At 36.7% G+C, this 16053-nt stretch overlaps 1 protein-coding gene across 1 annotated transcript; it reads left to right on the top strand.

Annotated features, from left to right (window-relative positions):
• Window positions 1-250: 250 nt before the first annotated feature.
• LOC139992765 (uncharacterized) lies at window positions 251-14856 on the top strand. Its single transcript, XM_072013944.1, has 11 exons — window positions 251-410; window positions 3793-4403; window positions 5234-5360; window positions 5446-5631; window positions 6364-6542; window positions 6991-7076; window positions 7154-7373; window positions 8471-8773; window positions 9150-9332; window positions 9483-12240; window positions 12830-14856. Exons 1-11 carry the CDS (start codon window positions 394-396, stop codon window positions 12963-12965), a joined length of 4806 nt encoding a protein of 1601 aa, XP_071870045.1. The 5' UTR covers window positions 251-393; the 3' UTR covers window positions 12966-14856.
• Window positions 14857-16053: the final 1197 nt, after the last annotated feature.

Genomic DNA, 16053 nt, shown 5'->3' with positions numbered 1-16053 from the left:
TTTCGTTTCATTTCCACTTGGACAGCTATCGTTGTGGTAAATACACGAAGGAGAGAGAGAGAGAGAGAGAGAGAGAGAAAGGGAGAAAGAGAGAGGATTCACGATCTGCCGGCAGTATATCGCGAAACATTCGATCGAAATCAAAGAGGTGAGGCCCGGAGGGCAGCCTGAGTAACAGTAAAAATCCAAGAAAAAGGTGCACGACCGGCCGATCGGGTAAAAAGAGTAAAAAGCCGGTCGATCGGCCTCCATGAGGCTTAGTACTTGGTGAACCGTCCTCGAGAAGGCCACGTATCACGAAGGACACCTCCTGCGCGCCTGTTTGATCCACAGGGAAGGGTTGAAGCGTGATCTAGGTCGAAGTGCACCCTCACAGGGATCCTTCTTCTTGACATGCATCCTACAGCTTTGTGAGTTTCTGGATTTTTATCTGGATATCTGAATCTTCCAGTCTCGTTAATCGATTAATCGTTCAGCAAATTCGTTAATTCTAAGTCTTCTCAATATGAATTCTCTCACTCTGTCAATTTCTGGATCACAGTCTGTCTCGATAATTCTAAATCATTCTATGGCTAGTCTTAAATCTTCTTTATATGTATCCTTCCACTTTGAGAGTTTCTTAATTTTTGTCCGGATATTTAAAATTTGCTATCTGATTAACTGACATTGTTTAGTTAATCCTTGATATTCGTCCTTCCACTTAGTGAATTTCTGTACTTTTGTATCTCGTTAATTCATCGCTGTGTAGATAATTCCGTTTACGAACCACTGTTTTCTGGTTTGTACAGAAGTATTGTTGTAGTGTATTTTCAGAGTATTTTTGTAAATAAAACGTAATACTTATAATTAGGAGTAATTTGAAACAAATATGTACGCCTGTTATTCAACTAATTGATGGTCCATTACAGCAACGTAATAAGGTAGTAAAAGGACTAAGTGGATTTTTAGAATCGTTGCTTTCCCAATTAGGATCTTACGATATTTTTATATTTTCATTCCCTTGCAACTAATTTGATATCTTAATTTTCTCATCATAGAGATATTTCGTTCACAATCTTTTGCTAAAATTCTGGTGTATTTTACTTTAGGTGTATTTCCCATTTAAACGTCTACGTTTCTTATCTTTGCTAATTTAACAACTTTTCTGTACATCCTTTCTATATCCAGTGAGCAAGGAAAACGTGTTATGATTTTATGTTCTCCAGCATCTTACAATCTGTGGTCCCGTTACATCTCTCCGCATTCCAAATAAAGATTTGTGTTACTTGGTCATAGTAGCTGGAATTTTGCCTCGTCGTTATTCTCCATTGAATTAATTTTCATCAATACTACGTACTACTTATTCAGTAGTGCTTATACTTTAGCGTCGATTACATCTTGTCGTATACTTCCGTCATTTCCAGTTCTAAGTTTTACGCCCTAGTTGATCAATACTCTCCTCATCGTCTAACGTTGATTATCCTCCACTTTCTAATTTCCTTTTTATTCATAAACACAGATATATTTTATTTTCATCTCAACCGTTCGGCAATACTTTTTACATTTTCCTCCTATAAACGTAAATACTACATTTTCGTCGCATTTACTATAATTTTCATTGTAATTTAGTTAAATAGATATTTCAGTTTCGTTTAAACCATGATTACATACTATCGGCTTTATGCGTTGCAGTCATCGTATTAGCATTACAATCAACAAGTAGATGATTATTATGATTTTTGTAATATCAAATATCAATCTTTACATTGAACTCTAGTAAGGTAGATAGATCCAACTCCGATAAAATCTTCGTATTGCAAAATCAAATCGTCACTTTCGATTCCATCGATGCCATCGACTATCAAACAAACAGCGAAATTACAAACTCGCCAAGGTATTCAACACACAGAAAAATCTCTGCTCGTCCACGAAGAAAGTTCGTTTCTCGCTTGTTTACCACTCTGTATTCACTCGTATTCTCGCCGAGTAATTGACTAGAAAAATTCTGCTAACGGTTATTTGCATATTACGAATGCGTACGTACGCATCGGTGATCGATGATCCAGTTCGATTTCACCGTGACGAGAATGACGAGGCCGTTTAGAACAGAACGGACAACCGGTATCGTCGATCGGGAGTCGATCGGTCTACCGCGATCGGTGCAATTAAATGCGGCTAACGCGATGGAATGCAAATGCGGTGGCTGCACGTGCTGCAACGAACGGCATTCAATCGCGTGCCAGAAACACAACCATTCACGTTCTGCTCTTTTGTGCGATTTATCCCGTGAGAAAGTTAATGTCACGGCCGAGAAAATGCGAAACTGAACATCACGTCGTCGTGCAACGTTTTGCGATCGTAGATAAAAGGACGAAATATATTCATACGGAAGCTTCTTTATTTTCGCGTAAAAGTTTCTAATCTCGCCTAGTAAAATTTTATTCAGGGATCCACATCGTGGCGCATGAGTTCCATTCGGAGATTACCGAAAGGATGAAAAAGATTTTCAGCGGTTCGCGAAAGTACTCGGACACTTTTACTAACTTTCCGTGTCCAAATTGTATGAAACATTTTGAAATCTCGCGAGACACGTATATTGTGGTTATGTTGCTAAAATTTGCTAAACGTATACGAGATAATTATTGGAAGCATACACGAAGCACAGACAATTGTGCACTGTGCTAATAAGTCAGAATATGTAGCGAGACCATCTTTGACACTAATTGTATGTTCAACCCTCGGTAGGCTAATCGTGAGATTGATGCGACAGATACATGTCAAATTTAATTCTAAATATTTTGAAGTTCATTCGTTAATTAAATCAGTAATTGAAGATTTCCTGTGGACAACATTGTGGGCGGAAAAATGTTTAAACGTTGTTTCCTTTATCGTGTAATGTCCTACATGCTAATGGGAACACTGTAGTACAGAATTTAAAAGCTGTCTCCGTTTGTAAATAATTACTAATAGCGTTAAAAGGTGATAACCACCGGTATGTCCAACATCGCTCAATGACAATGTAAGTGTCATTAAGCGATAGATATGCTCGAATACATGCACGTTGAATATCATCGATTTTATAACAATTCTTACTCGGGAACGTTCTAAAATATACTTTTGTGATAAAAGTAAAAAGAACACGTTGAAAAAATATATTTTTTATACGAGTTATTTATAGACAAACAGGATTGCCATTAACAGCGTTTGCGAATAAATAGGTAAATGGCACATTTAGTTTTCTCGGGATTTTCATTATATTTAGCGAAAGGAAGGATAGTAGATAGTTTGGGATAGACTAAAGTAGGATTAGATGGGAAAATAGATTGAAGTAGAAGATCGTATAATAATCAAGGCAAATGAAATTTTGAAAATAATTTTAAGTCGCAGAAGCTTCCTCTCTATCTTTAAAAATTTGTTATTTCGTACTTGCAATGTTGTCTGCGACACGTCTTCAATTATGCACTTTATATGCATATACTGTAAATATATCTATATATTATATTTTGTATCTTAGTACAATTACAGACTTTTCATGTACTTTTCGCAGAAATTCGCTGCAGCATAGATTTGAAGTTACTGTATAAGGCTAAGATTATTCATGCTGCATACTAACTTTCCACTAAGTATACGTTTGCGATAGATCTCTTGTAACCTGTATACACGTGTCCTCATTGCTTCGCAATTTTACTATCGCGGAACCAGGACATTTTGTACACGGTGCTAACGAGATTTTAAAAAGTTGTAATACCACGAAGCAAATGATCCTTCGAATATCATTCAGGAGTCGAATTTCAATTGAATTTTACTTTCCAGCGTCCTCCTCGTCCTTCTTTCCTCCGGTTTGTCGAAGTCAGCGACGAACCATGAGACTCTGCGATCATCTTCCGCGAAAGTATCTTCGACTCTTCGACCAACAAACGAATCAACGTTCGACGACCGATCCAATCAAGACGATGATAATTCCGAGCCGATAGAAACTTTATTTATTCCCGAGAATCTGAGTCAATACGAACAGATTTTGCTCTACGTGCGAGAATTATTTCAAGGAGTAGAACAATCTGCCGATTCGTTCGATCAAGAAGTTCCTGCGAGTCTTGAGAGAAACGTAACTGATAGTACGAACGACGAGGATCGATTTTCGAAGCTAGAAGAGCGAGACCGAGAGAGGAATTCGCAGCTGTCAGAGAGAGAAGAGGACGAGGAAAAGTATTCGCAGAGAAATCCCGAGGGAGGAGTTTCATTGGGGACAACCGTGCAGGATAATAGAATGGATGACGTAGTCAAGATAGAAAGAAATAACTATGACGCTGACTATAAAGGGAAAACCGAGCCCGATGAGGACGACTTGTTAGAGGCGGCTAATTTTGGGCTCGATGCCATGAAGGATTTGTATACTGTTAAGGAACCGAAGCTTTACTCGATGGGTGAGATTTTTCATAGTTCTTGAACAATCGCTTTTCCATTTGAAATGGCATAATTCTTGCACGAGATTTTAAAAAGATTGGAGAATAATTGGGAAGATTTTTCAAGGCTGCAAGAGAGATAGTTTATTCATGGAACTTATGGAAATTAGGGATGTTAAAGATAATTGGACGAATTGTTGATATTAAATATTGTTAGAAAGAAATTGAAAATTATTGATTTGAATATTAATTATTACTGAAAGTTTTAGTTATATGCATTTTATTATATATATACAATATACAGTTAATATATATATACAATATTATTTACATAATATATATATTGTTTTAGTTATATGCATTTTATTATATATATAATATGCAGTTATTTATAAAATAATATTTTCAATATACAGTTGCACAAAATAGTGGAAACAACTCTTATATGTCTTTATCATGTATATGTATGTATATCCCTTTATACGACATATGTTATGTATAAGTATATGACATATAAGAAGTGTCTCCATTATTTGTCCAACTTCTATATACTAATTAAAACACAATTGTTAATTTGAATAATAGAGGTCGTTGCAAAATATTCCAAACTCTACTTTCATATTTACTCTTATGTTTCTCATACGATTGCCACAATTTCTTCATCTATGCTCATGAACTATCTATCTTGAAAAAATTTGCAAGAAAACTGAAACACGCTGTATAAGTGTCAGTTCCAATAAAATCGCCATATAAACACAAATCAAACCCACAAACTATACAAACAACGATCGACAACATCTAATTGCCTGATTACAAGGTATAAAATTGATCTTTAAATACAACTTGAACAGGTCTTTACCTGGACTCCGACAATCCTGCGAGGCACGTGGCAGTTTTTAACGAACAAACAGAAGAAGCAAGGTTCCTCGCCAAGTACGGATACGCGGTTCTTCAGGGCACCACGTTGTTCAGGAGAAAGTAAGAACACCGTCTTTTACATCTTGCCTTCCGCAACTTTGCACTCTTATTTAATCTCGAAATTTCGACGACTCGTTTGCTCAAGATTCCCAAATACTCCGGCAGACTTGCTTCTGTCTCGTCGCAGTCAAAGCAATCCACTTCAACGTGGCTGCCCAAACAGAGGAGTTCCCAACTGTCCGGCGGCCAGTTTGAGATACAGAACGTCTGATGGAAGCTGCAATAACTTGCAGCATCTATGGTGGGGCTCCGCCATGTCCACTATGCAAAGGTAATTCACTAAATGAAAATCACGGGAGTAATGGTAGTAGAAAGAAGTAGGAACGTTATAAATTATATCCTTTCGTGTTTTATAGACGAGCAATCTTAAAATACAATGATATAAAATTAATTGGCTATTATACATTACTGTATCAATCTATTTTATATCGTTGTATTTTAGGGTTGCTCTTCTATAAAATATAAAATATATAATGCATTACATTCCTACTTCTTTTGTTATATTGCTATTTGAAATATATGTATAGTGTGTATACTGTTGGCAATTTTATATCCATATCTAATACAAAATAATATAAAATTGTCAATTATATCATTCATCATATGTACAGATTATTATATATTTGTACAGATGTATCATTGTACAGATTATATATTATTATACAGAATTGTTTGGCAATTTTTATTATATTCGTTAGTAATTTATATTAATTTCTCTCTTCTTACTTGATGTTTGTCACTTTCGAAGATGCCATTGGTATGTCACTAAATTTCATAAGTTTATCAACTATTTCTAAAAGAGTTGCATCTTCTTCGCAATTAGCGATATTCTCTTTTAGCTGTAAACTAGTACAAAAATTAGGAAATGAAGAAAAATGGCTCTGCGAATATCGTGTTTCCTATCTGTGGTATATAAATGCAGTGATTTTAATTGAACGAATAATCTAAGCTTCAGGATTAATTTGATTAGAGAAAAATAATGGATTTGATGGATGTTCGTCAGGTTCCTGCCTTCGGTTTACGATGATGGTATTCAGAGTATAAGGAAATCGGTGACAGGAAGACCACTTCCTAGCGCAAGACTAGTGACCACGGTGATTCACGAGGACAAAGATGTCCCCTTGGAAGCTGTTACTCACATGCTCATGCAGTGGGGACAGTTTGTCGATCATGATTTAACAGGTGGAAATTTTCAGCAATTTTTGAAAATGATAGTTCCGTACGATTAATTATAATTACGTTTCCACAAGTTGAATGTTTGATTTTTTCAATCCGAATTATTCCTTAACGAGTGAAATCTTCCTTAAAAAATTCAAAAATTCTACCTAATAAAATTCGTGCAAATCAAAGAATGATAGCGACTTGAAACTTGGGAGGAAACCAAGTACATAAATTTAACGTTCCATTTTTCCAACGTGACTTTCTTTATCATTTTAGGAAATTAATTTGAAAATTTATCTAAATCAAAGAACGATAATCAGCTAACATTCAGAAGGAAACTAGAACTCTGTCAATTGAAACGTAATTATAAATTTCCATAAATTTAGTATTCAATTTTCCTAGTCAGAATTACTAAACTATATTGGAACCATCAAGACAGAAATTTTCTCATCTCACGTGCTCCCTTTAGCCACCGGGCAAGGCAGAGGATTTAATGGCTCTATACCACAATGTTGTCTGAAATTCGGATCCGGTTTCCAACCACCGGAATTCATGGTACATAATTGCACTTATAACTGAATCCTCCACCACTCATTAATTAATTTTTCTAAGAGTAAAATATATCTCCACAGCATCCAGAATGTTTGCCAATATCAGTAAGCGTACACGATAGTTTCTTCGGTCCTTTGGGTGTTAAATGTTTAGAGTTCGTTCGAAGCGGCTCAGCACCGAAAGAAGACTGTGAATTTGGACCCAGGGAGCAATTATCACAGGTGACAAGTTATCTAGATGCTTCTGTGATATACAGCAACAGCGCCTTTCAAACAGATTCCTTACGATTATTTCGGAATGGTGAGACTTTATTATAAATTTAATTTATCTAAAAATTCACTCAAGAACGATACTTTATATATGTCGGGTTATCATTGGGCTTAGGGGCGTATAATGAATCTTCACGTGAATTGGCCATCGTTGTTATGTACTATAGATGATATTTTACTGATACAAATGTAATTATTACAGAGTTTAACAAGTAATAGCGGCGATTAGATAATCGAAATGTTGATGACAATGAATTTAGGCTCGATAACGAATCCACGGTCAACGGGATGACGAATGCGATTTCTGCCACAGTCTAAGTCGAACTCAACTTACTGATCCAAGATTCGTGTGTGTCTCGACGTACTTGTTCACAGCACAAGTAGAACTTATCTGACTGAATCTCAGTCAAAGTGGAACTGCCCTTATATACTCCTCTCCGTACCCCTCTGTACCCCTCGGGTCAATCTTTGTTTTTTTTAAGGAGAGCTATTTAATTACTCCATACCTCTGTTAGCTACACGTCCCTCCCGTGACTGTGGCTACGTTCAGCGACCCGTTATGTCACTTCGAGCCCAAGCCCACTGTCATAAATCTCAGGCACCCATACTCGGATTAAATTATAAACAACTATTTCTCAGTTTTATTATTTAAATACAGCTATAATAAAATAAAAGTATTGGAGACCTCCCCAAACATTCCAAAAGAAAGGTCCCGATATCCTTTCATCCCCGACATATATATATTTTGCTTTTATATCTTATATGATAAAATTTGGAAGAGATTTAAGACATCCAAAGCGAATTAAAAGACGACCAGTGTTGCGTATTTTTAATTACAGACTTTCATTAATTTAATAATTCGTTTCCTTAAATTCACACGTACAATTTTTCTCACCCTTTTTTTCTTTTTTTTTTTTTTTAATCAAGGAACGAAAGTGAATTAAAACTGTGAAGGAGATCGAAATAAGTTTAATGTTACGTTTGTTCAATTAGAATTCGTAGAAAATAATTTCATCCCGTTCTTTTTGAAAATTTTTATTTATATCAATTTTAAAAATACCGAATAAGAATAAATTTCTTAACTTCGATTAACATGTAATATTTTTATATGTAATATTATGTTCACAGGTTTATTGCAATATGGAAGGATTCAGTCGCAGAGACCGGTGCTGCCTAAACTCGATTCCGATCTCTGTAGACGCGGATCATTATCCACGAATTGCTTCAAAGCTGGCGATGGTCGTCTCGGCGAACAACCTGCCCTCACGTCTCTTCACGTAGCGTTTTTGAGGCTTCACAATAGAATCGCGACGAAACTTGCCGCGTTGAATGCTCATTGGGGCGACGAGAAACTATTTCAAGAATCCCGGAGAATCGTCGCGTCCATTGTCCAGCACATCACCTACAGAGAATTCCTGCCTATTGTTCTTGGTAAATTGAACCTTCAAATGGAAATCGAATTACTCGAACGATTCTGATTCTTCTGATACCTATAACACTACGACGATTGGCTAGTTCCTCCAAGAATTAACATCGAAATATAGTTTTGTTATTTTCGAAGAAAATTTCCAAATGTTATTTATACATCGTCAAATAATAAATCCATAAGAGAACTCTTCGCAATGATAATTGTGACGAGGATTTCTTTCATGATTAAAATGTCCTATTTATCGTTTGATAGTTTCAAAGTTAATCGGCTATTTTCGAATATAAGGAACTTAATCGGTTAGTTATTATCGGATATCAGAATTGAGCATAGTTGAAAAAGGATGTAGAGATGGAGGTAACGGAGATCGAAACATTCCAGGTCAAGACGTGATGAAAATATTCGACCTCGAACTCTTAAAGAAAGGCTATTACGAAGGTTACGACCCAACAGTGAAACCAGCTATCGCGAATGCGTTTTCTACGGCTGCCTATCGCTTTGGTCACTCTCTGGTTCAACAGAGCTTCGTCCGATTTAACAGCGATCATCAGCCAATTTTCAACAGTCAGTATTCTATCTTGGAAAATCTTCTATCTAGAAATATAATGTACAAGGAATTTCCTAATTAAAATATAAAGATTGCTACATCAGAATGCTAGAAAATCACGATACAACATAAAGTACCAAAAGTTTCATAATTTCTTCAATTTGTAGATGTTTCCATCCACAACGAGTTCATGAATCCAGCAAACCTGGAAACAGCCGGCTCAGTGGATCGTCTTCTTCTTGGTCTAATCAATCAAAACGCCCAAAGAAGAGACGAACACATAAGCGAAGAATTAACTAACCATTTATTTCAAACTCCAAGATTCCCCTTTGGAATGGATCTAGCTTCGATCAACATCCAACGAGGCAGAGATCATGGAATTCCCCCATACGTACGATGGCGAGAACCCTGTGCTCTATCGCCGATAAAAAATTTTGACGATTTAGAGAGAGTTATGCCACCATCCACGGCTAGAAGATTCAAATTAGTCTACTCGTCTGTCGAAGATATTGATTTATTCACTGGAGGACTTGCAGAGAAATCAGTGAAGAGCGGTTTAGTTGGACCCACGTTTGCTTGTATAATTGGCCAGCAGTTTAATAATATACGTAGAGGAGACAGATTCTGGTATGAGAATTCTCAGCAGGAAAGCAGTTTCACACCTGGACAGCTCCAACAAATCAGGAGAGTCACTCTAGCTCAAGTTCTTTGCTCAACTATGGATAATATAGAAACTATACAACCATTTGTGTTCTTGACACAGGATACTTTGAAGAATCAACGTAGGCCTTGCAACGATTCTATTATTGGACAATTGAATTTAGAATCATGGGTAGAGAGAGGTCCAAAATTTAGAAGAGAAGGTATCATTGATAAAATAAAGAAGTACGCTTCAGTCAGTGCAACCACTTCAAAATCTACAGATTTACATTCTCATAACTTAAACCCTGCAAAAACAAGCGTTGAACAGCAGAACAGGATTGTCGTGAAGAAGCCTTTTGGTCCTGTAGATAATCTAACCATAGTTGTACAAAATAATGCAATTAATTCACCTGTCTTTGTGAATGATGCTATCTATGGGTCCAGTATAAAAGTGAATCCCTCGTTGGTCCAAGGAACACAACAGAGACTAGTTTCTAAAGGATCTATGCCTATTCCAAATTATCTTCCAGAAAAACCTGTGATAATAGCGCATCCTCTAGGAGATCCTCCTTACTCTTATGTTCCATATGCTTTCAATGATCCCAATAATCCTAATCCTTTGAGCCAAGGATATAGACCTAACTACTCTAGCGATGTTGTATTTGATAGTTTCCCTGGAACCAGTCCAAGACCAACTTTGTACACTTATTATACCAACTTCCAAAAATTGACTACTCAGAAACCTTCTCAAGATGTGGACGCTTATATTACAAATTATAAGCCTCAGGACTATGGATCTAAACCAAGCTCGTGGCCTAATTCACAGTATCAGAGCCAACCATCGTCCAAACCTTTTTTTAGTTCTACTCAGAAACCTTCTCAAAATATAGACGCTTATATTACAAATTATAAACCTCAGGACCATGGATCTAAACCAAGCTCGTGGCCTAATTCACAGTATCAGAGTCAACCATCGTCCAAACCAGTTTACAGTTCTACCCAGAGACCTCAAGATGTGGACGCATATATTGCTAATTATAAGCCACATGATCATGGATCTGAATTGAATTCGTGGCCTAATTCACAGTATCAGAGTCAACCATCGTCCAAACCAGTTTATAGTTCTACTCAGAGACCTCAAGATGTGGACGCATATGTTGCTAATTATAAGCCGCATGATCATGGACCTGAATTGAATTCGTGGCCTAATTCACAGTATCAGAGTCAACCACCGGCCAAGCCTGTTTATGATTTGCCAGAGCACAATAATCAAGGACATGGAATCAATATTTGGCAGAAATTGCAATATAAGCCTGTGGTTTTGGTCGGTCAAACAGATTCTGGTCATTTACAGAGCTATGCACAAACTTCGAACCACCAACAGAATTATCTAAAAGATTCTGAAGATACGTACATCAAACCTGCAAATAGCCAACATGATTACGTAAAAGATTCCGAAAATAGGTATACCACGTGGTCTACCGTCTCTTCTGATAAGAAGACACAGGAGACAGTAATAAATGATCCGTACTATAGACCTTATCAAGAACCAAATAGAAAGCCAATACAGAGTAGTTATGGATCAAGTTATCAAATTGATTTCCCTGGCAGACCTACCGCAAGCTTAACCGACAAAGAAACCACCGTCCACCCTAACGCTTTCTACCTAAGTTCCTCTGCAAGACCAATTTCGAATAACGAATATAATAAAGAATTCAGTAGTTGGTCTGCCAGTCAGAACGATTATGATATAGCGACTCACTCGACTCCTGTTTACAGACCAGCGCAGCAGATTAGCGATTATCAGACGAGTAAACCCGAGAACTCTTATCAGAATGTGCAACCTAAACCGTCGAAAATTCACAGCGTGACGATCCTCACGGCGAGTCAAAGCGGAAATGAGGTCGACAGACTCGAGAATCGAGTTACCAGTGAAGTTCCAAGACCGTTGACTACCCAAATAGCCAACGACATAGCGAAAAAGCCTGGGCAATATTATTACGAAAAGAACGTGCTACATCGGTATCCAGATAAGATGGAGGATCAGCCAGCTTATAACGCTGAACAGAGACATAAATCAACGAACGACGAGGTGTCGATCGATGATACTCTTATCGTGGCTTCCGTGAGGAACCAGCTTATCGATGGAAGTGGGAACAATACAGACGTCAAGACAATGAGTCAGGGGAGAAATGAATCGTCCGATAGCATAACAAGCGATGATGTAGATTACGGTCTCGATGATGCTTTCTCAGAAGAGACTGAAATTCCGCCAAACTACAGGTATTTTTATTTTATAACATATTTTATTGTCATTGCGTATGTTGTCTCCCTACTACGATAACGACTATTTGCAACAGACAAAATGCTCGCAAAATTCTCTCTATTGTCACCGCTTCATAAGATTCTTATCTTAATCGGTGTGGACAGAAGATAACGAACGTTTATTGTAGGTGCTTGCGCGTGATTTTACAAGGTTTCCTCATTTCCGCGTCCCCTTTTTGATAGAGCAAAGTAACACAGTTTCAATCTTTCGTACCTCGGAAACGTTTCGTTCTTGGATCATCGAATGGGTTTCGAAATTGCAGTTCGAGTTTCTTACCAATTTTTCAGATATTCCGTCACATGAACAAGATCTCTTCTCGATGCATCCAAGTGATCGATAGAATAGTACGAAGTAACGTAATTGAATCTTTATAATCCCTCTTATCTTTATAATACTTCGTTCAAAATTACAGTCCGGAATTTCTTGGAATTTTGAAGACTTTGTGAAATACGAACGAAGCTCCCCTTCGACGTAATTCAACGATTCATCAAAGCGCCGACTCATAAAATTAGAAGAACACGATTTACATTTTTGTCGTGATTTCAGAACGAGTCATTGGCTGAACCCACATGAGGACACAAGCCTACCGTCAGCTCTGGAGATGCCAAAAATCCCATCAGACAAAACCAGTGCTGCCAAGGAACTACCAAAACCTATGAAGCTGAGAAATTACGCCGTGTAACAATAAGTCCTCTTCCTATCTTCATTTTTACATTCGCTGAACAGCCGTTCTACTTGGTTCGCCACTGCGTAGTCCTCGCGAATTAGATAACGTGTAATTAATTTAATTCTAGACGTAGATCGTTCGCGACGTTAGTATTTATTGTTCTTTTAGAATGATCTTCACTGCGTGAAATGATCGATGACTTTTAATTTAGCTCGTAAGTGCCGGCATTCAATCCATTGAGAATCAACATTTCATTTGTAATTTCGTATTTTAGTCAATTCCAACAAGAAAATTGTAAAACGCTGTTGAATCCGTATTGTGGATCCTCAAAAATGTTCTATAAATTTTCAGAAAAACTTTCTTGCTACTATCTTCTCTTCCACTTAAAAATGTTGTATCTTATCCATTTGTTACGATATTAATTCATCTCGCGATAGATCTTACAATTTTATACAGTTTGACGAAATTGGACTGCTTTGCAGCACTATGATGAACTAGCTTTTTTCTTTGAATTATAGAAGTTCATTTCGTGTCTATAATTTATGGCGGGCTTGTGTAATATTATTCTGTAATATTTATTATTCTAACATATTTTTTGTATTTTGATGAAACGACGATAGTTTTATCTTTTAATTTAGATTACTACACTGTTTATCCTTAATGGGTTAATGATCATTAGACGTTGATAGTCGTGCAAGACGCGCGTTATTTATATAGAGGAATAATACACACGACGAGGGAGTATTGCACAATGATTGCATGTGCTTAGAACGTTTCTCAAGGGTCGGATGGAATGTGTAGCCTAGTTTTATGCCAATTTTAAACCGTCTCAATGCGCCGCCTGGAACTACTCCGGACTATTTTCAGATGCAGTTCCCGTGTCACTGCGTTTCATATGCCGCCTCTCTACACCAGTAATTTTAATTACACCTTTAGCAACCTCCCTATGTTTCATCCTAACGAACCGTTCTTTAGAGTAACGAAGCATTCTCTTCGAATAGTATCGGTCGACACCGCCGTCGTTTCTCAATTAACACCGGTATAGTATTATGAAATTATGGTACTTGATCAGCGTCGATTTAATAAGCGAATCGAATTAGCCTACATTCGTCTTCTTCTTTTCGATTGTAAAACACGCTTAAATTGTAGATGATGATTATTAAATTCGATCAAAACGTTATTTTTCTCCACGTTCAATTATGACAGTCATTGGAAATTAAACATCGATCGATCAATGGTACGGCTAAACACAGTGGATTTCAGATCATTGGTTTTTCATATATTCGTTAAAGTATGCAAACAATTTCGTTAAAACGTATTTTTCTTTAATCCGAATCGATAGCCGCTAAAACGATGGATTTCGCTTTTTCTCTCTCTCTTTTTTTTTTTTTTTTTTGATTTTTATATTAGTCCAAAGTGGCGAGTGATTTTGACGAAAGTTCAGTTCGAATAAATCGCCGTTGTGACTACGAAACTCGTTAAAATAGTGGATTTTAAGCCTTCTAGTTTCTATATGAATGGAAACACGAAAGTGCTTTTAACAATTGCATACACGGTAGAATCTCGATTACGAGAACTAATAGTGACACATATCGATGGAATAACAGCGTTCTTTAGGTAATTGAATGACTTTGTTCTTGTACGATTTTAGATATTGAAAACGTTTCTAACAAGGAATCATCTGCAAATTTGACGTTATTCAAAGTAAAATTAAATCGTCCGATTAAATCACGACTTGATAATCAAAATCCATTTTACATTTATTATCATCGTGTCTTAATCATTCATGTATTACAGGAGCAGATCCACCAGCCATCTATTACATATTTAGGTACAAATCGGAAATTTAGTATTAAATTTAATTTAATTGAAGATTTCTGCATATCTGAAGGAATTTCATAGTTGTTCGTTAGAGATAGAAGTTTCAGGAAACTGGCGGCAAATAAAGCTCACTAGCTACGTTACTCCAGAAGAGTAGAGCCGGTGTTTCGCATCTCGAAGAAAATTCGGTCTTTAACATGCCATTAAATGAAACGTCGAAGGCTGCCTCAATGGCTATTCAACTTGTAAGCCCCGCTTGGAAAGTTCTTACTTTGAACAGTCTGGTACTCACTGCTATAAATTATAAACCTTTCTGGAAGATACATTCCATACTTTTACTGAATCTTAGCGGAGTGCAAAGTTGGAATTTCCTTCGTCGATGGGGAAACAAAAAATCAATATTTTCTGATTTCACAACGTGCACCGATATAAAATATTGCAGATTCCTGAAGTAACTGTTAACAAAAGAGTCAATGGGTTTATAATATTAATATCGACGATCGAGATGTTTTCTCCGAAAAGAATAGATTGGTACGTTGCATGGAAGAATTCTAATTTTTATAAAATTCAGAATTTTTCATTCTGACAAATATGAAATAAAATATTCTAACGATTAATTCGAAACTAAATATTCTTAGTATTTTAAACTTCAGTTTCCGTAATAAACTGATATAGTAAATATTCTAAACTTTGATTCCCATAAAATTAAAAATTTTTTATTTCAATTCTCACAAAATTAAATATTCTGAATTGCAGTTCCCATAAAGTTAAAAATTCTATATTCTAATTGTATAAAATTAAATATTCTAAATTCCAATTCCCACAAAATTAAATATTCTAAGATTGAATAAAACAAATCGTAGAGCTCGTAAAACAAAAGAATATATCCTCATCGCCATAAAAATTTCTTCCAAGAATAAGTGGTGATTCTGTTCGTATATTGCGGAAAAACAGATGCTCGATCTAAGTGATCGCTAGGCGGTGGTTTTCGGGTCATCAGAGAGCAGAGGCAACAGTCGATCGAAATGCAGTTTTCGATGTCACGACCTGGATTCGCTGTTTCTGCGGTTTCCTACGTGTTAACCGGGCTCGATGATGAGAAATGATAGAAACTCGGAGTTTGGCCAAACCAGTTCGTCCGACGCGACTCGTTTCAATCGTTCGCGCGGTACTTTATTGCAACACCGTTACGATATGCAATAAAACGTCACGCTTTATACTCGGTAACAATAAAAAGGTCTGCATAAAATTTGAAATGACATTTCCAGCAATCGTTTCACGC

The sequence above is a fragment of the Bombus fervidus genome, chromosome 12, assembly GCF_041682495.2.
Source record: "Bombus fervidus isolate BK054 chromosome 12, iyBomFerv1, whole genome shotgun sequence".
NCBI classification, from domain to species: Eukaryota; Metazoa; Arthropoda; class Insecta; order Hymenoptera; family Apidae; genus Bombus; species Bombus fervidus.
The sequence above is the reverse complement of the archived record's forward strand: the minus strand, read 5'-3'. Positions and strand labels throughout refer to the sequence as shown.

Coding starts and splice junctions, on each gene's coding strand:
- LOC139992765 (XM_072013944.1), top strand. Junction 4,404..5,233: donor ACCGAAGCTTTACTCGATGG/GTGAGATTTTTC, acceptor CAACTTGAACAG/GTCTTTACCTGGACTCCGAC. Junction 9,333..9,482: donor TCATCAGCCAATTTTCAACA/GTCAGTATTCTA, acceptor TTCAATTTGTAG/ATGTTTCCATCCACAACGAG.